This window comes from Pygocentrus nattereri, chromosome 1 (genome assembly GCF_015220715.1).
Source record: "Pygocentrus nattereri isolate fPygNat1 chromosome 1, fPygNat1.pri, whole genome shotgun sequence".
Classification (NCBI taxonomy): Eukaryota; Metazoa; Chordata; class Actinopteri; order Characiformes; family Serrasalmidae; genus Pygocentrus; species Pygocentrus nattereri.
Genome location: NC_051211.1, coordinates 53,682,464 through 53,707,724, shown reverse-complemented (window position 1 = coordinate 53,707,724; position 25,261 = coordinate 53,682,464). Strand labels below are relative to the sequence as shown.

The 25,261-nt window shown below is 40.9% G+C and overlaps 1 protein-coding gene across 3 annotated transcripts in view; it reads right to left on the bottom strand.

Annotated features, from left to right (window-relative positions):
- Nucleotides 1-1,255: 1,255 nt before the first annotated feature.
- The window catches only part of bcat1 (branched chain amino-acid transaminase 1, cytosolic), a 30,052-nt gene continuing 6,046 nt past the window's right edge, over nt 1,256-25,261 (bottom strand). For all 3 annotated transcript variants that reach the window (XM_037537725.1, XM_037537728.1, XM_037537731.1), the window contains exons 3-11: nt 21,822-22,022; nt 20,337-20,447; nt 18,086-18,205; nt 15,166-15,326; nt 12,855-12,997; nt 11,997-12,082; nt 11,165-11,305; nt 5,108-5,182; nt 1,256-1,580 (exon numbers count right to left, since the gene is read on the bottom strand). In XM_037537725.1, coding sequence (XP_037393622.1) covers nt 1,542-1,580; nt 5,108-5,182; nt 11,165-11,305; nt 11,997-12,082; nt 12,855-12,997; nt 15,166-15,326; nt 18,086-18,205; nt 20,337-20,447; nt 21,822-22,022 — 1,077 coding nt within the window. In that variant the 3' untranslated portion in view covers nt 1,256-1,541. The remainder of the gene's footprint in view (nt 1,581-5,107; nt 5,183-11,164; nt 11,306-11,996; nt 12,083-12,854; nt 12,998-15,165; nt 15,327-18,085; nt 18,206-20,336; nt 20,448-21,821; nt 22,023-25,261) is intronic.

Sequence of the window (25,261 nt, the reverse complement as noted above, 5' to 3'; positions counted from 1 at the left end):
AAGCAAACCTGGCCAAAGAAGCTCGATTCTGATTCCGACTGATTTAATAGATATTTAGTTGAATGTTCCTTAAAAATAGACTGAGCATCTACAAAATATCTACAGTGAACCATCCAAATAAAGTGCTAGGACTCCGAAGTTTGTATCCTGTGACGTCTGCATTATCCCCCCTACAGTCTAGATCAGTGGTCCCCAAACTGGGGTCGTGTACCACAAGAAGTAGCCCCCAGCTCTGCCAGCTCGACATTCCACTCAGCAACTTCTGAGCAAGAGATCGTCACTATAAGTGGATCTTTGAATAGTGAGTTTAATCAAAAGACAGCGCCAGATCTCTGGACAGCATTGTGTATTAGTGGGTATTTATGAGAGACAGCGGTAGAGGGGTATTTATAACATCCAGCACATGACAACCTTGTGCTCTAACTGCTGGTACTTCATTTACTACCATTGTTGGCGTGAATTAAGTGAGTTGTTAAGACTGGCGTAATCCTTGTTAGTTGAGAATGAGAGTTAGCTTTAGGTTCTACAGTTTAGGTTCTAGTTTGTGGCCGTTGTGAGTTATTAGTTTTCTAACCTGTTGTGAATAGCGCTTATAGCCGCTGGCACTTTGGTATTTGTACCACCTTCATGTTTGTAGCGCTGTTAAAACTAATCGGATGTAGTGACTGTGCTGTATATGATCTGTAGCTTGTGAACATTTTATTTTCTGTTCATTTTACTGCCAAAGACTCTCACGCATCCATATGCGTCTTCATATTGACACGTTTCAGACATTCAGTACTGCGCAAACTATTACTGTGCTTTCAAACGAAGAGCCTTCACTCGTCACCCTCTTCCCTGGGCTCTGAGCAGCTCTGACGGGTGAACCACGGCCCACGCTGCCCTTTGGAACTGAGTTACAGGGCAGTGGTTGAGATCTTCCCTCTGAAATGGGACCTTCAAATAAAAAGAGCATCAGTTCATTATCAGCTACTGGCGCCGCTCTGTAGGCGACCCTGCCCGTCTGCAGGGGCAGCAGAGGAGGGGAAAGTTCAGCTCCTCACTGCTGGGCTTTACTTACATTTAGGGATCATACGCCTTCAAAGAGGGGGGCAATTGTTTATTATCACCCCCCCCCCCCCCCCCCCCCCCCCCAATTCTTCAGTGATATGAAGGTGAAGTCGGATATTCTCCAGATTCTTGTTCATATTTTACTACCCAAATAGTACCTGCTCTGTGAGGGTCCATGGGGGTCCTGACCACTGAAGAACAGGGTAACAGAGTATCAGAGAAACAGATGGACTACAGTCTGTAACTGTAGAACTACAGAGTGCAGCTATACAGTAAGTGGAGCTGATAAAGTGGACAGTGAGCGTAGAAACAAGGAGGCGGTCATAGTGTTACGCCGGATCAGTGCATGGGCACGTCATGTCAGCAGGTCTGGAGAGGACTGGAGATTTAGACTGGACACGTGTGTACATGATGAGGATGCTTGTGTGTATGTGTACGTGCGCATTAGTGTTTATGTTGGTTCATCGAGTCTCTAAAACACCAAGACTCGTCTACACAACGATGGCCCAGTCGCTGGGAGTCCGCCCATACTGCAAAAAAGAGAGAAATGTAGGAGGTCAGAGGTGACAGTTCCCCACCCACAGTAGCCACAACACAAGCAGAAAGAAGCCGCTACAGCTGAATATCCATAAGCAGATCTGTGAACTCGACTGCAAGACAATTCAAAACAAAATGTTCCCCCCTCCATGACAGCCATAGAGACAAATCCAATTATTTGCGTCTCATGTTGCAAATTTGTTCTAATGGACGGAATGGGAGAATAAATAAGCGCCTGGGTAAAGAAACAAAAGGACGCGATTTCTAATTAACATGAAAGAGAAACGGAGGGACGTGTTAGTAAACCCATCTTTCATCCCTCCATTGCAGCCTCGCAACCGACGCATTTGTTTGTGCCCAATGTTGTGCTCCAGTGGGACACATGCTTCCATTGCACCAACAAATTAAATGTCAACAGATTTAACATCGCCTCGCACTTCTTTCCTCTCGCTTCCTTATGCATTTTGTCGATTTTATTGTTCATTAAGCTTTTTTTTCCGCGTCGTGCAACTCTCAAGCGGCTTTATTTGTCACGTCTTGGCTTTGAAGATCACAAAAGGCTGGGACAATAATTAGGTTTAGTGTAATTACGGGGAGAGCGTAATGAGTGCTTTCAGGAGAGATGTCTGGCCCTATCTGCTCGCTGCCTCTCTATGGGTAACCATTAATCCCACATTAGCCCCGTGCTGTCAGCCTCATGACCAGAGACGGAGCGAGAGAGGGGGAGAAGGAGAGATTAAGACGTAGAGTGGGAGTAACAGGGGAAAAAAAGAGATACATAAAGATATCATAGTCACAGACCGCTCACACTGCTCTGCACTGGCCCAGATGTTCACAAAGAGAATGAGATGCCTTGTTATTGCTCATAGCTGGCATAGTATTAAAATAAAGATAACCTATCTGACAACAACTTGCCTCATCTAAGTGCTCTGTGCACACTTTATAAAATTATTTTTATAAAGTTATATAGTTTATAAAATTAGGCTTTAAACATTTAACAGAAAGGTCATGTACTCGTGAAGTTCCTCCCTTCCAAATAAGACCACATGCACAGCTGGGACCCCCAACATGCATCTCAGCTGTAGGGCAGCGTCAGTAAGACAATTATTGGCATAGTTTGTTCTATGGGAACTGGACCAATTATTACAGCTTTGAGTTTTGTCAAATTAATGAAAGATGGCCACAGAGTTAAAACCCTCCACCTGTTCCCTGGATCCAATTCCAACAGCTTTTTTCAAATTTGCTTTTGACAGCATGAGATGTGATGGCAGCATGCACCTTTATAAACAGTTGCCTTTATAGATTCACTTGAATGCGTGGTTATCAAACCTTTTCTATCAAAAAAAAAAAAAAAAAACATAAATAAATACACTTGGCTTCAGTTTTGAGCACCTCTTGCCTTGATTCCAGTCATCTTGCCTCTAAGCAAGATTTTAGACAAAAAACATGTTCATGAAAAAAGTCCATGCAAAAAACAGCAGCACACTATTATTAAATGACAGCTCTAGAAAATTGTAAATGACCCGAGTACTGAGAACGAACTATAAGAACAGTGTTCAGTTCAAGTGGCTGAAAACTGAGCTGGTCTCTCTGGAGCAATTCTGAATGTTTGTTATTGATGACAGCCAACGAGTGTAAAGGACAATGATAGGCCTACTCTTAATCCACGGCTTAACTGTTTACCACACACTGTAATTTCGACAAACAATAATACCTCAAAAGTACAACAGTCAACCGATATTGTCAATTACAAATAACCAGGACTTACATGTATGTGTACTGATGTGGGCGATAAACCACCATATTACTCAGAAATGCTCACGACAAGGTAAGAAACAGAGCCAGTGAATGCTGGAAGCCATATAAAGCGATAGCTTTTCATGAACCACCTTCACAGATTGTATGTGATGTTAATGATCCTTGCAGCCTAGCGAAGTCACTACGCTGCAGGTGATAAGAAGAAACATTAACCCTTTTTAGAGAAACAGCTTTTTGTTCTAGCTGGTCAGATAAAGCACTGCTTTTGCCCGATTCACTGAGGATGCTTACGCTTACACGCACTCAATAATCCAATTACAATCAGATTTCTGCAGTTATCTGATTATTTAAATGATGGTGCAAACAGCACACTCAGATTTCTTAGATCAGAGTAAGGTCTAGGAATCTGATTAAGAATCTGATAAGGCTCAGTTTTAAGATCAGATTTCTCAGTGCATGTGAGCTCTTACTCTGATTTCTTTCGGATTTCTCAGTCTGCGCATGCGCAAAACAGACAGCTGTACTGGAAATAAGCGAGCAGCGTCGCCGCCACACGCAGCAAAACACTTTTGGAGCAGCTTTTGAAACCGACTACATGCTTGAAAAAGCAGAAATCTGATTACTGACACATGTAGACCTGGAATTTTGCGTTATCAGATTACTCAGGTGCATGTACATGCGTTGATCGTATTACTGACAAAATCTGATTTTCTGCAGTTATCAGATTATTCAGTGCATGAAAACACGATCACTGCCACAGTTTGTAAGTAACATTATATAACTACAGATAACGATGCTTGCAATCTAACTGGTTAATTCCAGTTGCATAAAATAAGCTGTAGACGATGCTGTAACCTCTTCTGACTCAAAATCCGGTACATCACCAGCACAACTTTCTCCTGACCTTAAAATGACCTTTGAATGACCAACAACTCCTTTACTTCTCCATTATACATAAAATTCACTCTTGTATTGTTTTTCTCATAAAAGCTTGGCTACAAAAACCAAAACGTTCCACTTTTCCGGTCATGCAGCATCACTTTTGCACAGTAGCAGCAACACTGGGGTAGGTTTTCATGCTCCTTCAAGCAGAAAAGAATCATGTAAAAATACTGAAGACTGTCTGAGATCGTACCACTCCCTGAAATAATTCACCACCTATCCACACTTTGAGCTTTTTAATATGCCCTATTACAAATGCCTGATTATAAAAGTATGGAGAGAAGTGGATTATTTCAGGAAGTGGTGTGATCTCAGACACAGTCCAGTAAAGTAGACAGAAGCATTATTTTAAGAAACTGGAATAAAGTGCAAAGTGACCCTCTTTTACGTATAGTGTTCCCTGACCCTGCATCGTTCTATTTCAGAAGGACCCCTATCCTTAAAGATAAGGAGCCATGTTTCTATAAAGGCTTTTCACTTTTTCTAAGGACGGTGTGCCTGGGATTTCTTTACTCTGTGATTTATTTTGCACATGCCATGTGGATGCAGATACTTTTTGGGGTTTTTTTTTGCCTCTTCCTGCATGGAACCACTTCAATTATAGTATATCTTTTAACTTAGTGGCTAAGTATCCTAATAGTATTCTCCTAAAAGTTTTGGAGGTAACTGTATTCTGAATAATGACTTCACAAAATGTACCTTAGACTGAATACAGATACTTTCTGTATCCTCAACATGTGTTCTGAATATTCAGATGCCATTACATCCCACACCACTGCAGCGTGTATGAATGCCTGAGGTAATGTGTGTGTTGCCTCACCTGGATGTCTGTGAGCTCCTGTTGCAGTCTAGAGACGAGCCCTGAGCAGTTAACCTCACAAGGAATTTCAAGGTTCTATAGACAGACGAAAATGAAAGTAATTAACATTTACTGTAGAAACAAGTTTTGGCCAGTTAGAATAAACCAAGCATAAATACTGGGAACCAGATACAAGAAGCCTTTTTGCACCAGTTTCAGGTGAAAAGAGAACAGCTAAAACCCTAAATTGTAATTTATGTGATTCGTGTTCTAAACACAGACTCATAAATCTCAGGAGTAACTGCTACATAATGTGGCACTGACACAAGGTCCTACTCAGAAAGTCACTATGGTGGTGATTAGTGCTTTGGTCTCTCTTTTTAAAGCAACTCAGTGGAAACAACTGAAACTGACTTCTTAATAATTTAATACATATTGATAATTAACACTCAAGCCAAAATGGACAAAGAAAATTCAGAGCTGCGGATTCTAGGAAAAAAGTAATAATAGAAGTATGAGTGCCGTTTAATAAAAATGTACAAATTTTTAAAAATGGTAAACAATGTGACATATACCAATATGGTATTAAATGTAACAAGAAACACAAAAAAATCCTTAATATTGAATTCTGTAATGCACTGTAATGGCTCTCTAGTAAGAACTCACTTGACTCTTGTACTCCTGCAACTGCAGTTTGCATTTAAAATACAACAACACGAGAATGTCTAGGCATCTCATGATCCGATTAAATTTTGATATGATTTCAGTTCAGGGTGCCAAGATGTGTTTATAAAACAGTTTTTTGATTTCTGTAACTTAGTCATGTTTGCTTATGTCCTTTTTCTGTATGTCATTTACAAGTGTGAACCAGAAATGTTGGCCTGATGAAATATAAAATTAAATAAAAAATATATATATTAAAAAAAAAAAGAAAAACGATTGGAGCTCAGAACACCTGCCTTGAAACACTATAAGAAAAAAACAGATCAGCCTTTAGAACACTAAAATTTGGGGGATTTATTTGGTATTTTGTGTCAGTTACAATTACAATTGCAATTATAAAGTATTTACATGTGACAGTCACACATGCCATATTACATACTGTTATTTTCAGGAGACCCTGGGCTACTCAGATATGCCATTGTTTGACATGTAAATGCCAACAGAAATTTGATATCTTTATAAAATTGGGTCATTTCTGATTTAAAAAATGTCCCGTGCACCTGAAAAAATGTGTATTTTTTAAATTATAGAGATCTTGAAAACAAGTGGAATTTTAGTTATTGTTCCAGAAATTGCTAACCTGGAGTGCCTGTAAGCTCAAAGTGCAATCATTTCAATGGTGATTCATTCAATTGGTTATTATGAGCAAAAATAAACAGTTAGCGTAAGCCGGACATGTTTTTAGTGATCTTCTGTCCTCTTGGATTCAGCGTTAAAACTCTGATACACAGCAAGACAGGCTTTATTTTAAATTACAAACTGAGGTGCATGTTTAATATCAGTTCATTTCAATACTCAAAATCAATGTAAACTGAAAAAAAGAGCAAGATATTATAAATTTTATAATATTTGTCATATTTGTTATTTATCTGCTAAAATGCATTTTAGGGCCTGTTTGTGTGATTTTGAGGGAAAGAGGGAAAGTCCACTCATTGTGTTGAATGGGACGCGGCAGTTTTATCGTCTTTTATCGCCTTTTTTTCACAGAATAATAATATCAGGATTTTAGGTGATTTTCCGATCTGAATTACTCACTGATCCTGACATCACAGCTAGATGATGTCATGCTTGCTAGCTAGGGGAGGGGCTGCTGAATGTCCTGACCTACCGTTTTGGTCCTAAGGGTTAAACCAGATGTCCAAACCTTAAAGTAAAGAACAGGATAAATATACTATGGCATGTGCCCCCCGGGCCCCGATGACTGCCGCGAGAGCTGGCATCCTCACTCGAGCGCCAGCCCCACCTTCCTGCCGGCTCTCGCGGCAGTCATCGGGGGCCGGGGGGTGGGCGCATGACATATATACATGCATAGTTTTGTAGTATAATCACAAACATGCACACATAGCAATGTTTAGTGTAAAATATTCCACTTTTTAAGAAGCCTTTTTACTCAAATAAAACCGTTGAAGTAATGCTAACTCTCATAATGGGGTTTTCAATGTCATGTTAGCGCCATGCTAACACTGCTGTACTTTTAATGCTAATAATTTTAATACTAATTATAGCAGTTCCTGCCTAAATGTTGACATTTCAAGCATGTATCAAACATTCAGGTATCATAGATTTTTAACGTTTACAGTCAATCATCAAATAAGTTCTTTCAGAGCCCAACTCTGAAAATAATTGGATTAGCCTGTTGGCAAATTGCCAAAGTGTGTGTTATACAAAGTCAAATTATTACATAGGGTCATGTTTGCTGTTGTCTCAGTCAAAAATTATGACCATAAGAAAGCAATTGCTAGAATATGGCTTTCTGTTGAGCCTCCTGAATTTTTTGACAGGTATGACGTTAAAATTTATGTTATGAAAATTGGATGTTGGATGTTTGATCTGTTCTAAGAGTATTGTTTAAATTCTGTGTTTGTTTTGTTATGTCCGTGCCTCCTGCTTTCCGTGTTGGCTCATTAAGATAAATGAGATAAGATAAGATGCGTTTATTGTCATTGCACAGAGTGCAATGAAATTGAGCAGCAATTCAACGGCACCTCCTACATACAAAACAATTTAAACATAAGGCTAAAATACATAATGTGCAAATTTAAGGGAAAAAAAGTATCAAAAATCTTAAATATATAGAAAAAGGGGCAGTCGTGGGCTGGAGGTTAGGTATCTGGCCCTGTGACCGGAAGGTCGCCGGTTCGATCCCCAGTGCCGACAGTCCATGACTGAGGTGTCCTTGAGCAAGACACCTAACCCCCAACTGCTCCCCGGGCGCCGTGGATAGGGCTGCCCACCGCTCCGGGCAAGTGTGCTCACTGCCCCCTAGTGTGTGTGTTCACTAGTGTGTATGTGCTGTTTCACTTCACGGATGGGTTAAATGCGGAGGTGGAATTTCCCCATTTGTGGGATCAAAAAAAGTATCACTTAAAAAGGACTAAAAAAACTATATAAACTATAAAACTACATATTCTAAAACAGTCAATAGACAATAGACAGGTAAGGTAGCAGTTGTAGTACACATTCCTTGGACAGCTTATAGCGTTATATAATTGACTCATTGAACTTGGACTGTCTTGACTTTGACTCTGGATTTGCCCCAAATAAATCTTGCTTTTCTCCGCACATGCGTCCGCCTCCACATCGCTCCACGTTATGACTTGCATGTGTGAAGAACATGTCTGATGTTTGACATTATAGAAAAGATTAAATCAGCTGATGACCAGGGAAATTTACCACTGGACCAGATCAGGTAGTTGACTTTATTGCAGGGAAGTGTTCTGTTATGAATTCCAGCAATGGAAAAGTGCGGTAGCGTCACATATCACGCAAACGGCAAAACAAGCTGGTAATCCTCGTTTATGAATGAGAAAATGTGTTCCTGGAATGTTGTTTGCTCTTAACACCACAGTAAATTTGGCAGCGATCAAGGGTATTAATAAGGAGTTTGTCCTCCCTTTGCTGCAGTAACAGCCTCTACTCTTCTGCATGGAATTTTCTCCATTTCTTAACACTAAATTAGCATAATTCAGCATAAGTGTCCCAAAAGTGTGCAATTAAATGACATTTTTTAACAATGGCAGCAGTCATAGTGGCTAGACGGAGGCAATGACCTTGAGCTGGAAAAATATTTACCAACAGCATAACACTATTTCAACTGTCAGGGCCAGGAGGGCGTAGGCGAGAACGTACTGTGCAAAATGTGCTTGATGCTGTACACAGTGTTATTATTTCCTAAATTTTGTTTTTGGACCACAGAGGACCAACAATTACGCTTCAATGGAATGTTTTGGTGGGAAAGAACTGCCGTATCTACTAAAAGCTTGTGTGCAGTGTTTATAAGCCTTTTTGCACACGGGTTGGCCACAGAGCTGCAAGGTTAGCCCTTCATAAATATGCATTTTATGGCATTTTTTAAAAACAACTAAGTAATTAAGGCAATGTATTAAAGAAAATACGTATTTTGTAGACTAGACACACTTTAGATTATCATATTTTCACCTAATAAATTTGCACAAATATTATATTTATATTTCCCTAGTGGGAAAAGCGGGACCTCCTCACTAGGCTGTGAACTCCAACTCCTAGAATCCTCTAGCAGTACCATCCACCTATCCACACTCTGCCTCCCCTGATTACTGATTTCCACCATCGTATCTCACCCCATATAACCTGTCTGTGTTCACACTCACATTGAACATGACTGACCTGTTTGTTTTCCTGGTTTGTGTCTTTGCCTAGCTTTCTTGTTTATGACTTCTGTCTGACCCCTTTTGACTCTGTTTGTTCTTGCCTGTTTCTGGCCTGTTGGCCTGTGTTTGACCTTAGCTTGCTTTTGGATTTCATTACTCCAGGGGCGTCCAGTCTTACCCGAAAAGGGCCGGTGTGGCTGCAGGTTTTCACTGTAACAAAGCAGGAGCTCACCTCATCATTTGTTTAAAGACTGAGACTGAGTGAGTGGTTAAATGAATCAGATGCGCTCTTCTTGTCTGGAATGAAAACCTGCACCCACACTGGCCCTTTGTGGATAAGATTTGAGACATGTGCATCACCCATTAAACGCTTAAACCAGAGGTCACTAATAGGCGGACCGCACAGACCAATTGCGTGCATTGGAGTGGCGCACACACAGGGAGGGACGAGCCAAGACACAGCGGCTGGAGAAGAAAGTGAGTCCGATTATTTTGCTCACAATAGATGTTGAAATATCACTGAATTGTACTTTTTTTGATTTGACGCTTAGTTGTTGACTACATAAGATGTTGCTATACCTACTAGGCTACTTCAGTAAACAGTATATGGCACTGAATCATGATGCAAGTTAGACATTATGATGTTCTGGACCTTCGCTTGAGCACATTTTCTTTAACTGGACCTTAGTGAATTTTAATTAATCTCTGGTTTTCAAATGAAATTTATTTATAGCACTTTTTACAACTGATGTTGTCACAAAGCCGCTTCAGAGAATTCCAATAAAGAGGAATTTTTAACATGAATGTAAAACCCCCAGGTGAGCCAGCCAGGGGTGACGGTGGCAAGGAGAACCTCCATCAGAGCTGAGGAAGAAACCTTGGGAGGAACCAAGGCTCACAAGGGGGGGGGGTTATCCTCCTCTGGTCAGACTACCTACAAATGATTATATTACTAATATTAATAGTAGTAGTATTAGTAGTAGTAATATCTAGGAGGTAATATTTAGCAATAGTTAGTAATAGTAGTAATAGTAATAGTCGGGTTTTAACCAACAGCTTATTCTGCTCTCATCTGATCCTTCACACCACCTCACAGACGTGAGACAAACCTTCAGTTTCTGGTACCGTCTTGCAAAGTTTCAGCAGGATGGTCACCAAGATCTTGTCTTTTTTTAGTTCATTTGTGAACCTGCTGGTAGACCTGACTGCATTCATTTTCTTCATGACCTGCTCGTCTTTTAGCAGATGGGACTCGCCTCCTCTCTCAGAACCTCCACGGCTTCTACTGAGTATTTCTGTTTTCTCTGTTTTCCTCTGTCTACAACAGATTGAGCTGCTCAGAACACTCACGGTGGATCTGTATATTAGTGCCTTCACAATTCACAGCAGATCAGTCGCAAATCTAGAGCCAGCTGTACTTGGTAAGCTTTGACACACTCTAAAAGTTTTGGATGCTCCTTAATAAATATGGCCTTCAACTTGCACCTTCTCTAATGCCCTGAGCTTCTTAATGGGTTGATTATTTCAGTACAACCGTGTACTTCCCAAGCTCATAGCAATTATTAGGTGGCCCTGTGTGCAGTCTGGACACCCCCTAGTAAGCAGAACTTTCATTTTGGGTGCATTGTCAATGCATGTTATGCCTGCATACGTTGCACTGCAATGTCCAATGTACAGTGAATCTGTGTGGAACACATTAACTGCAGAAGCAGCACAGTAAGCTCACCTCTCCCTGGTATAGCACCCTGCCGACCGGACTGACCACACATGCTGTCCCTGAGCCAAACATCTCCTTCACCCGGTTCTCCTTTAGAGCCAAGCGCAGATCAGCCATGGTCAAGTACCGCTCTGACACTTTAAATTCCCCCTGTGGACAGGGATAATAAGTCATATATGTAGATGAGAATGACAAGAAAATTAGGTATATATATATATATATATATATATATATATATATATATATATATATATATATATATATATATATATATCCTGAGTCTGGAAAAAATACAACATATGAAATTTGCCATAATGAGACACTTTACATTTTGTTGTTGTCCTTTTGTTTTTTTTTTCCAAAATGTTTAATTCACCAAATATAAGGAGTAATTAAAATGTGCAGAAGCGCTTTCTGTGTAGACAATATGTTATAAAATCAATAAAACATGTTATTTGACCAGAAGCAAACAGGACCTGTGTGAAAACAAATGATGTCAGTAGCAGAACAGCTAGATTATAGTCTACTTGTGTATGAGGATGCAAGTGGCCATCAAGTAATCCTCCTAAAGAAGAACTAGCACTTCTTATTGATGACACTGAGATGCAATGATGAAGAACATGGTACAGAATTAAAGAAATGTTTGATCTTCCCGTCTTATCTGCTGAAAATTGGATTATCAGATGCAGATTTACAAATGACACATGGCTTGAAGACCAGTTAATCTGCTCAACATCTCAGAGTTCTGATGTACATGAGCATAAGGGATGTAATTTCAGGCTTAATTAAGTCAGAGAAGAGTATCGCTGGTTTGCCCCCAGTGGTTAAGCCCAGTCTTTACCCATTTGCGCGTAAGCTCCAGGATGCTCTGCCGTGTAATGCCTGGCAGTATGATCCCATCCAGAGGAGGTGTTGCAAGTTCTTCCTCTGAACAGAAAAAAAAATGCAGATTGTCTGTGATGCAGTGTCTTATTTTATTCACAGAAAGTCATAAACAGCTGAAACGACACAGGTTTGAACAGTAGGCCCAACTAACTGTTAGTCACCCTGCATTCCCACTGCAGACTAAGCTGTTTGTTCATCTGGTACATGCTGGACTTTTGATAAAGGTACATGATGAAGTTACTAACTTCTGTACTAACCTTAGATGTAAAAGTCTGGAATTTTTTTTTTTTTTTTGTAATTTGCTTTTAAAATAATCCTACTGAAACACAGACTAGGCATTATTGTCTTTAATTAGGGCTAAATTAATAAATGCTTTAAAAGAATGTGCGAAATTTGTGAAAAATACAAAAAACTTGATCATGTCATTGAAGTAAGATGAGGCAGTGACTCATATGCTGTCATTAGATTATTTTCTCTTTCATTATTTTACATCAGCTTTTCTTACATTTGTTGACCACTAGAGGTCAGTGGTGCATAGCCAAATGAAACCATCCTTTGCTCATAACAACACTGGCCAACAGATTTTTAACACTGATCATTATTTATTATTTTTTTATAGCGTGTTTTTACAGTAGCATACCCCACTAATACGAAGTGACAACATATTTTATGGCACTCTTCCAAAGATATCCGCCTACCATCCATATGAGCCACTGTGGCTGTGTTTTTCTTAGACCTGCACTGCAAACAAACGCCAGATAAGAAGCCACCAATCACACAATAAGCTTGAAGTTGGGTTAACCACAAACATTACCTCCTTCCTCATTGACCCAGTAAAGAAACAGGTTCATTGTGCCGACCTCCGTGATCTGATGGTCATCACCGTACAGCCACAGCACTTGCTGGCAGCCGTAATCCACTGCCTCATACTGGGCATAGATAGAAGCACCATAGTTCCTGAAATTAAAGAGGCTTTGTATGCACTATAACAACATCCTCCGTGACAGAGTGCCCTGGTTCCATCATCACCCTCAGTGACTCTGCTGCTCCACTGTTTCGTAAATCTTTTAAGAGGTTCTAACACATTTTAACAGCCCTGCATGAAAGTTTCACCATGATTTCAACCTTTCACAAACGCTTATTTACTTTGAGAATGATTTCTGGCTGGAGAGAATCAGAAAATAATGTGTGCGTGTCCTGACTGTCAAAACAGGAGCAAACACTACCTTTCTAAGCATTCTGGGACGCAAGCAGTTGCGTCCAAACACACTGCGTAATGCCAAGATCAATACCATGCAGGTTCACCTTTATCTTAAATACCTCAAACGATCCTCTGGCACCTGATCACTGCTTCTGCTGTTGGTTTTGCAACTGTAGGTTTTTTTTTTTTCTAACTGTTTCTAAGTAGGGCGGCACGGTGGCGTGGTGGGTAGCGCTGTCGCCTCACAGTGAAGGGCCTGGGTTCGATTCCCCGGCCGGGTGACCGGGGTCCTCTCTGTGTGGAGTTTGCATGTTCTCCCCGTGTCTGCGTGGGTTTCCTCCGGGTTCTCCGGTTTCCGTCCAAAGACGTGCAGTCAGGCCAACTGGACGTGCTAAATTACCCCTAGGTATGAGTGACTGTCTGTGTCTGTCTGTCTGTCCGCCCTGCGATGGACTGGCGACCTGTCCAGGGTGTATCCTGCCTTCTGCCCGAAGACTGCTGGGATAGGCTCCAGCACCCCCCGCGACCCTGACGGAGAAGCGGCTTAGAAAATGGATGGATGGACAGAATAGTTTTGTATTTTAAAGACTTAACATTTTTCTCGTAGCACACTACTGTTGACGATAACGTCATATTGATATGTTCCAAGACATGATGTTAGATCTGCAAACACTGAACTTCTGCACCTCTTTCGGTGGAGCTCAGTTCACCTTTAATTACACAGTCAAGCTCAGTGCTTTTAAGAAGCATCATGTGATCTGTGTCATTTTCCGATCTGATTCTAAATGAATACTTTTAGCTTCTTGTATTACTGTTAAGCTTCATCTCCTGTCTGTAAAGCACTTTGAGCTGCCACCGACTTGAAAAGTGATACATACATTTTTTAAAATTATTATTAAATTATTATAAGTTCTCGAATAGAGTAAAATGGGTTAAATTCTCTTTTGACTAAATAATTGGGCCACATATCTCAAAACATTTAAAGAGGCAAATGCTGAATTATCATCTGAACAACTGCTGTAACCTTTCAGAGGTCACCTGATCTATTTTTTGTTATTGGATAACAGTGTGCTATTCATTCATATTTAACCCTTGTGTGGTGTTGATGTGTGTGTGTTGCTCAGTGGTCTGCTGGACCCACCACATTATCATTTAATTAAATCAATACAACCGCACCAATTTATGTAAAAATACCAGATGCTTAAAATATCACAGTGTCCAGCGTAGGGTTCTAATGTAGCAGCTGTAGCCAGTCAGCAGCCTGTCCACGTTGTCCACCCTCACACACACACACACACATATATAGAAACACATACACACAGAGAGACACACACACTAACAGCAGGCCATGGAGGAGGAGAACAGAGTGAAGGACACAGCACCCCCACACTTTTACTCCCCGCGGGTTCAGCCCAACACCGCATGTGTAATATAAATGTGTGGGGGGTGAACAGACCTGAACACCACACAAGGGTTAAAAATCTAATCACTACGATTTTTAAAAGAAAATGTTCATTTTATGTGCTCCAATACTTTTGGAAGTGAGGTTTATTTGTTTGGTTTAACTTGACGACCCCAAATGTCCCTGTACTTTGAAGATCAATGGTCAGAAGTCAGAGAACCTAACTCCTGACCATCACTAACATATGGGTCAAAAACAGAAAATTAAAATCACGCGGTAATGCTTGAGATTTTGTTTGTCTCTGTGTGCCAGAATGGAGTTTACAGATGGCTTACAAACTAAGCTGGGCTCAGAATACAAATTCACTGGTTTAATCCCTAGCAGAGGCATTTAAGTTGCAACAGCGCTACTGAGAGTTGAATCAGGATCTGGCACTCGTTATGGGGCAACATCTTTAAAGAAATTGGTCAAAGCGGTGAAGAGCATCATGTTACTAAAGATTCTCCTCTCTGTCTTTCTCACCCTCCCATTTTGCAGTCTCCCGTTCCTCCTCTCCAGGCCCTGATGTATTTGGAGTCAGCCCACAGGGAGACAGGTTTGGTTCCTGTGCTGAAGTAAGAGCCGACAGGACTGAGGATCACAAACAGCAAAGCCTGCATGGGCTTCTTCACACCTAGCGACGACTGCCGACACACAGAAACACAAAAACGTGGTGCCCTTAAACACAAAATACTTTATATGCATACACACAAGTGCAGAATTACACATATAAACACTGACACGTACACAACGTGTACAAACGGCTGGACACCCTGGACAAATTTCATGTTTCATGATGTCATTTTGCTGTTGATTTAGTTTTCTCTTATATAAACTACTTCTGATAGACTCATGGTCGATAAATGTGGTCGTGTTTTAGGCATTTTTACATTTTGAAAAGACCAAAAGACATTGCAAGTGTAAGTTTTCTGGCTGGAGAGAATCAGAAAATAATGTATGCGTGTCCCGACTTTCAAAACAGGAGCAAACACTACCCTTCTAAGCATTCTGGGACGCAAGCAGTTGCGTACAAACACACGGCGTCATGCCAAGTTCAATAGTCCACATACTATTATGCCGTGGTAACTCTGATGTAAGTATGAAAACAGGGCAGTGAATCTCCCAAGATCCTCCGGAGTCTCACGTGACTCCATTCTCTCCACCGCGAACCTATCAGAGATCTCAGTCCCCTGATTATTGATGTTCCACACCTGCGTTCTAGTCAGGTGACAATTAGGTTAGACTGTTTAAGCCTGGGCTTTAGGTAGTGGCGGTGTGAAGTATTGTTTCATTGAGGCTTACTGAGCGTTCTTCCTATGTACTGTTTGTTTTCGTGTTTTGAGCTCTTGATCTGTTCTTTGACTCCTGGATTTTTGCCTTTTCCCTTTTGTTACCTCTGCTTATGTTTTTGACTCTGGCCTGGATATTGACTACGTTGCTGCTTTACCCTTTGGACATTGGTAATTTGTTTCCTAATAAATCACGTTTGTATTTTATCCACGTTCATCTGTGATTTACTGCAGCAAAATCTAGATTTCTTTTGTATTTTAACTTTCTTCTTGCAACACACTACCGTTCACGATAATGTTATGTTCACACATGTAATCATAGATCTGCAGATACTGAATTTCAAATAACACCTTCTGTAAAATACCAAAAACGTGGAGAGACTCTGTTATTCTACCTCTAAGCTGTGGAGCTCAGTTCACCCTTTATTAGACAGTCAAGCTCAGTGCTCGCTTTTAAGAAGCATCTAGAATCTTTTTAACTTAGCACTTAATTAAAACTCTACGTCTCATGGTGTTTATCTTTTAATTTGACTGTCATTTAGAACATGATTCTAAATTAATACTTATAATTTGTTGTATTAGTGTTAATATTTATCACCTGTCACTTTGAGCTGCAGAATTATACATAAAAGCAGTGACACACGGGCTCGTATGCAAAGGTCTGAACACCCTCGATTAATTTCATGTTTCGGCTGATTTTCAAGTCACAGGGCCTGTTGCGCAATTCTATTCAGCCCGCAAAATTGTTCCGATTTTCTATTAATATTAGCGCTTTTTACCATGAATTGCACTAAAGTTCCCAGCAAGCACTGCAACATAATGTGTGCTCCCACCCCCCTTGCCAACATTTATGGCATTTGGCTGATACTTTTATCCAGAGCGACTTACAATCTGATTATTTTACACCAAGGCCAAGGTGGTGTTAGGAGTCTAGCCCAAGGAGTCTTACTGGTATAGTGTAGGGGGCCTGCCCTGGCAGGGGATTGAACCCCAGTCTACAGCGTGTAAGGCAGAGGTGTTACTCACTACACTGTACCAACCACATCAATCTATGGAACAGCACCACGAAAATACAACACAAGACAGATGCCAGGTTCATGTCCAGTTCAAGCGAATGGGCAGTTTTAAAAACCTACTGTACAGTGGGGACATTCAAAGAGGTTTAACAGTATCTGCAGCTGATGTGGTCTGTTTTATTATGTGAAACAGATTTTTTTTGTTTTTATTTTATATTATTTTTGAACCGTTCAAGTACTCAGTGCCTATTATTTGATGTGGTAGTCTTGGCATATTTTGAACAAACAATGGCCAACTGGGGTCAGGGCAAAAAGAAAAAATCAAATAAAAACAGCTTTTCTGTAAATCACAGTGCACAATTCCTATTTGCTAAGTTTAACATATTGGGAAATGTTAAGTGTGCCTGAACTTTTTCCCAATGTGTTAAATTCAGTGCAGTACAACTGTGCAGTTAATAAACTGTGAACTGTGTAACTGCAATTAAAAAGTGGAGAAATGTGTTCTCAGTAGAGGATGTGTACTTATTTTCAATTAGAAAATCAAGAAAACAGAATTTTATAGGTTTTATACTCGAACTAATCACCCAGTACACTGAGATTGCATTCATGCCAAATCATGTTTGATACAAATAAAGAACAATGTAACTGAAGTTCAAGATATGATCAAGATCTGTGATGAAAGCAAACGTATGATATTATAACACAACCACATGCCTTTTTACTTAGATTATAGATATTTTATCTCAGGATACATCTATTCCTGATTTTTGTATATTTCTAGTTATATATATATATATATATATATATATATATATATATATATATATATATATATATATATATATATATATAAAACATATAATATTAATCATACAAAATAGAAAAAAGCAAAACAGCACAATCAAATATAAAAGAGAATAGAAGACAGATAGCAGAACAGAAGCAGTACAGAAACAATCAAGAAGAGCCCTATTCATACAGTGGAGAGAGCACCACAGTTGCACCAAAATAAAAGCACAGAGGGATTTATTTATTTATTTCTATTGTATACTGTTTGTATAACAGACCCAAATAAAGACTGGCCTCATACAGACTCACCTCAGTCCCCACATAAGTGGGGCGAATATAAAGACTAGCAGAGTCAGACTGAGGAACCCACTCCTGATCTACCTCTAACAGTTTCCTGATGCACTCCAGTAACTCGGCACCATCAAAACCCTGCAACACAGTTAGACAAAGGCAAAGAGATCATTTACTCATGGAACACAGTAAATGTAAATGAATTACATACCAACGCGCTTCATTCGACTGGGCTTCAGAAAACACGTTAACACACCCTCTTTAGAGAATTGAATTTCTATAGAGATTATTTGCTCAATGTAACATAGTAGGAAAGAAATTAAGCATAGAATGCAGCCTGTGTCAAACTGGACTGCAGATGAGGAAGGGCGTGTCCTCGGCAGGACTGTCCTATGAAGACTCCTTCTGGTGGGTATGTCATGGCCTTTACATTTGTCCTCATTACATACCGAGTACTGCAGTGTATTAAGCGTCTAGATATGGGATCGACAAATATAGGCCTGCGGGCCGGGATTCAGCCTGTGTGGAAGTTTTCTCCCATCTCAACCCATCCTCCTAGCCTTTCTCAGTTCTGTCACAATTATGTGGAACCTATATTTTTTTACGAGACATTAATTAATGTATAATAAAGACCCTCCATGAAAAACGGACACAGATAATCGCATACACTGCCCGGGAGAGGTCACCGGGACCTACCACTGGAGCCAGCCCTGGGGGTAGCATCCCTCAGCGAGCACCTGGTGGCCAGGCAGCCCACGTAACCCAGCCAGCCTCAGCCCGAAGAGGCAACGTGTGGAGACCATGTGGGCGTACCACCTGCAAGGTCGAACATGGAGGAGCGTATTGGCAGTGGGAGATTGCAGGGGGGCCGTTGGTGGCCTAGGCCCCTGTGGCAGAAACTGGCTCTTGGTACGTGGAATGTAACTGGGGGGGAAGGAGCTGAGCTTGTGCGGGAGGTTGAGAGGTACCAACTAGATATAGTTGGGCTCACCTCCACCCACAGTGTCAGCTCTGGAACCAAACTCCTGGATAGGGGTTGGTCCCTTTCCTACTCAGGGGATGCACAGGGTGAGAGGCGCCTGGTGGGTGTGGGGATACTCACGAGTCCCCGGCTGGCAGCCATGCATTGAGAGGAGCCAGCTAAGGTGGCTCGTGCATCTGATCCGGATGCCCCCTTGACGCCTCCCGGTGGGGGTGTACCAGGCACTGGCTACCGGAATAAGACCGGGGTCGATTACATCTCCAAGTTGGCCTAGGAGCGGCTTGGGGTCCTCGGGAATGAGCAGGAGGAAGTTGCGGGGGACAGGGTCATCCGGGATTCTCTGCTCTCCCAACTGCCACCGTGACCCTATCTGGACTAAGCGTTTAACGATGATGATGATGATGATGATGATGAAGACATATTTTATATCCACTCTTTATTGATTCTCAGCATTAACTTTCTTTTTTTACCACCACAAAGATAATTCTAATGATCTATTCATTCATGAGATTTGCATTGTGTTGATGTCTAGGCTAAAACGGTGCATATTCACTACTCCACCATTTACTTTAATTCTGCCTTAGACACTGACATCTGAAGCCTGTAAGACACATTCAGATACCATATATAGTTTTATTTTGAATCCAGTGTTTACAGACTGCTCTAACAGCCAATGAGAATTCAGAGTGCAAAAGAAGAAAAAACAGCAAATAAAACAAGGAAAAAATGTGAAACTTTACGCACATGTGTAGCAAACCTTAACAAACTGAGTTAAGGCACAAGCAAAATCCTCTAAAAACAATGGAATCCTTTAATAAAGCCTACTCTGGTGTGGATTCATCACAATAATAATAGTAATGGTAACAATTTTATATAGGACTGCTTACTGTTTAGGGGGCAGTCGTGGGCTGGAGGTTAGGGAACCAGCCCTGTGACCGGAAGGTTGCCGGTTCGATCCCCTCAGCTGACAGTCCATGACTAAAGTGCCCTTGAGCAAGGCAACTAACCCCCAATTGCTCCCCGGCACCGTGGATAGGGCTGTTTGTGGATGTTTCACTGCACGGATGGGTTAAATGATGAGGTCTAGTTTCACAGTGACAAATGGTTGTAAACTCTTACAACACAAAGGCTATAACTCAAACAGCTTGAGTTCTAATAGATCCACCTCCACAATCAGACGGCTGAATGTGAAGGAGCGGGATCCCAAAAGCATTTGTTCTGCGAGACTTTAGGCTAGCCAGGTCTGAATGTTCTGGAGGAGAAAGTAGAGAGCCAAGCAGGACTCACAGGTAGACAGGCTCGGCGAGCAGACTTCAGCATGCGCTTCATGTTCAGCATGGGCCTAAAGAGGCGCACTTTGTTGTCCTGTCCCCGGTACGCCTTCAAGCCCTCAAACAGCTGGTGGTGAGAAAGATCACATCACACATGTGGTCACAAGCGGCATTTATTTCTAAATCTGCAAAGGTTATTAAAATGTTGACAATGCCTACTATATAAACCATCATGTATACTACACATAAACTGTACAACCCCATTTCCAAAAATGTTGGGACGCTGTGCAGAATGTAAATAAAAATAGGATGCAATGATGTGCAGATCAAGTAAACCCTATTTTTAAAGGAAAACACTATAAAGACAACATATCGAATGTTGAAACTGAGATATTTGATTGTTTTTTTGATAAATTCATGCCCATTTTAAATTTGATACCAACAACAGGTTGCAAAAGAGTCGGGATGGGGGTGTGTTTACCACTGTGTTTCATCACCTCTTCGTTTAACAACACGTTCGCGAACCGAGGAGACAGTACTGTAGTTTTGAGAGTTTAAATGTTTTCCTGTGCTTGTTTGATATAACACTTCAGCTTCTTAACAGTTCAGGGCTTCCTTTGTCATATTTTTCATTCATAACACGCAAAATGCTCTCAGTGGCTGACAGGTCTGGACTGCAGGCAGGTCAGTTTAGCACCCAGACTCTTTTAATATGGAGCCATGCTGCTGTAATACATGCAGAATGTGGTTTGTCCTGCTGAAAATGACGTTGTCTGAATGGCAGCACATGTTGCCAAAACATGTATATATCATTCCCCATTAATGGTCACTCATGCCATGTACACTAATACCCCCCTAAACCATCCTGAATACCATGATTTCCAAAAACAATTTCAAATTTTGATTGTTTGGACCACAGCGCAATTTTCCACTTCGCCTTATTCTTGACTTGTTGCACTATTTGCTGGTGCAGTCTTTCACAGAGTGGTGAGCCCCTCCTCATCTCTACTTCTGAAAGACTCCGCCTCTCTGAGATGCTCTTTTGGTACTCAGTCACGTTACTGACCTGTTGCCAATCAACCACCAGGTGTTTTTTTTTTTTGCATTAAACAACTTTATCAGCTTTTTGTTGCCAACATTTTTGGAACGTGTTGTTGGCATCAAATTCAAAATGGGCATATATTTTTTAAAAATAATAAAATTTCTCAGTTTCAACACATCACACTTGATATGTTGTCTATGTAATATTTTCAATGAAATATAAGGTTTAAATGATTTGCATATCATAGCATTTTGTCTTAATTTGCATTTTGCGCAGTGTCCCAACTTTTTTGGAAATGGGGTTGTATATTGCTGCTGTCCAATAACAACATCTCCATTATTGTTATTTTTATCTTTCTTATCTTTAAACACAGTATGTCCTTTACACTGTGTGGTAATAATAATAATACAGCTGAAATTTTAGTGAGGTCCAACTGAAATGTGTTGCTGTAGAACAGACCTGCACGGCGTAGTGCAGGGCCGAGCAGGCAGGATGGATGCTCAGGTTTCCAAAGGGCTGGATGTGAGGTTTTCCCCATCCTCCTTCGTTGCTCCACTCAATGACCAGCATGTGGTCAGTGAACACGGTGCCAAACTGCAGCCCCTCCAACACTGGTTTGGGCTTTTGAGATTCAGACAGCTGGACCACTGTGTCTGCAGCCTGAGGGGAAAGAGGGGGAAGCAGTGTCACTGTCCAAAATATAATAAGTCTCTTTCAGTCTATCTAGGTAGAACCAATGTTACTACAGAGTGTAAAACTTACCCAAACACCCATGTGAGTAAAAGAAAAAAGGCACTGCCATTTCATAAAAATCCAATAAATACACTTCTAGAAAAACACACTGATGTACAATAATGGAAGTACATTTAATCAGTTACTTTCCACCAATGGGTAACAGATAACACTGTGAGAGAGCGGGTCAACCATGCATACAGCTGTACAATAAATACCAGGCCTCTAAACTTGCTCTCTCTGCTGTCAGTGCTTGAGATTAACAGCACGCAGATTACAGCCTACCACAGCTCTGCATAATCCCAGATTACTGAGAGAAGGTGAGGCAATGTCATTTTTATAGCACAATAATTCTGCAATAAAATACATTTATATAACATCATATCACTGGTGTCGGAAGAAAACCTTGTATCTCCCAAATGGTAACTTTACAGAAGAAGGGATAAACCTACTTTACATTTAATGTAAATCAATGGAACCTCAGAATTTTTTCCGAGTCATTTTGGTCCGTTCATCATGAAATTCACACACAGTATAAAGGGCAAAAGGCGTTTTGAGATTACGTGAAAAACTGAAAAACAAGGAGGTACGAGGTTTTCTTCCGACAGCAACGATACATCATGTTATATCCCATATAAATATGATAATAATACAGTAATGAGAATGGAAAGTGAATTTCTACGTCTGAATTTCTGCCACATTTGAAAGAAATGAAGAAATATCAACAATATTTCCAAGCACAGATTCAGTGTTTTCCCGTTTTTCATCATCCAGATCACAGTCAGAACTGGCTCATAAGAAAATACTGTGATGTTTCATCAGTATTCTGTCACACTTAGACTCTGTAACCACATTCCCACAGCTGAAGTGTGACCACACAATATTGATTTCCAATATGCCACCTCCAGCTCCGCAACCTCCATTAATACATCGATATCCACGTGGCACCCTCTTGGTTTCTTTCAGCGCTGGGATAAAGCCGATATCAACATCAGACACTCAAAATGATAGAAAAGGTTTAAAGAGGTCTGTTAGCTTTTTGAAGCCAATATACAGCGACACAAAAGGACAGCTTATGCATTTGATACTGAATGACCACAGCCTGCTAGCACTGTCAGTGTAATGCATTTACTACAGCTACTCAAATAACTATATTACTCAGTAATATACACAACAGGACCATTTTTAAACACTTCAGTGTCACTGCTGGACTGGGAACAGTCCACCAACCAAACACATACAGCCAACAGCATCATGTGACCACTGATGAAGGACTAGAGGATGACCAACAGAAACTGCAGCAGCATCTAAAAGCTGGACCAAACAGGTATTGATTTTTATTCAACTTTTCACTGCACTGTGGCCAATAAAACAGGTTTAATTGTGCTATTTTTAATAATGGTCATGTTTGGTATGGACAACATGCTCAAAAAAGCAAATTATCACAATAACAAAATTTATCACGATAGAGTATTGTGGATGTGTGGAAGTCCAAGGTTTGCACTGTTGACTGTAGAGCGTCACACACAGGCCAATAAGATAATCTGTGTTGTCTGGCCTGTAGCCTCATAAGCTCTACCAACTCAATAGTCTTTAACTGCCTTACTATAAATACACTGGATCCAATCCTGCAATAGCCTAGCAGAAAGCAAACAGCCAGCATATAGGCAGACCTGTACCGGTACTAGACATCAGCGTCTGTTGACTGGTAGCAGTTCATCCTACTCGACTGTAACTGTGCACGTCCTCTTTATTCCTCCTAGATCAGGGGTCGGCAACCCGAATGTTAAGAAGAGCCGTTCTGTCCTTTCCACAAAAATCAATTCACCTCGGGAGCCACAACATTTATGTCCATTTACCCCTGTAAATACGCTCACCGGCCACTTTATTCGTTTACTCAGCTGCTTGTTAACACAAATAGCTAATCAACCAATCACACGGCTGCAACTCACTGCATTTAGGCCTGTAGAGGTGGTCAAGACGACTTGCTGAAGTGCAGACCGAGCATCAGAACGGGGAAGAAAGGGGATTTAAGGGGCTTTGAACGTGGCGTGGTTGTTGGTGCCAGACGGGCTGGTCTGAGTATTTCAGAAACTGCTGATCTGCTGGGATTTTCACGCACAACCATCTCTAGGGTTTACAGAGAACGGTCCGAAAAAGAGGAAATATCCAGTGAGCGGTCAGTTGTGTGGACGAAAATGCCTTGTTGGTGTGAGAGGTCAGAGGAGAATGGGCAGACTGGTTCCAGATGATAACCAACCAAAATTCTGAAGGCAAAAGGGGGTCCAACCTTTTACTAGCACCTAATAAAGTGGCCGGTGAGTGTATATCTCAGTACGTGCTGATGTGCTAGTAAAGGAAAAAAAATATTGCATTTAATTTGCTCAGCTTTAAGTTTTAGCTCAACTATAGCCGCTTTTCTCACATCTCCAGCAGGAAACTTTTCTTCAGAAGTGAAACAGAAGTAAAATGTCTCTCAATGCTCCACTTTTTACGAAGCTCAAGTCGCTTCTCATTCTCCAACTTCTTGTTCAAGCTTTCCCGTTCCACCTTAAATGTTGCCTGAGGCACCAGAATGTAACTGCTTCGCCATTTAGGCGGAACAGGACAATTCAAACGAGAAGGTGAGTTCAGTTTTGTGACTTTTTAGTGTTTGACATTTTCTCGTTACAGATTAAACGTATCAGGAAACCAGATCAGTGCTTATAAATGCAAATAAGTAATCTCTAAATTATCGATGTCCGTCTTAAATCTCTCTCTTTGCCATTTTGTTAGCTACTATCCAGGTGAGACTGTTGTCTGTGTTGCTATGGTGACCAGCCGTCTGCGCTGATCTTCAGGGTTAAAGGGTGAATCAGCAGTTCTACATTAACTCCAGCGTTTAAGATCATTTACTGTTAAACTGTGTTGAAGGATCAGCAGAGCTTTATTTACTGTAAAGGAGGATTATTTTATTTTTATCTACAAATCTAATTCTGCTATGCAGCCGCAACAGGGCAGTAAAAGAGCCACAGTGCCAATCCCTGAGCTCGGTGTATGGATCAGATAGAATTTATATTCACTACTGTAGTCATTATCAAAGATTAATCATTATAAAGCTCTAGTGGCTCTGAAACGTATGTCATATGAAACCTTTTGCCAAAGTTATTTCATTATGTTCATCTCAA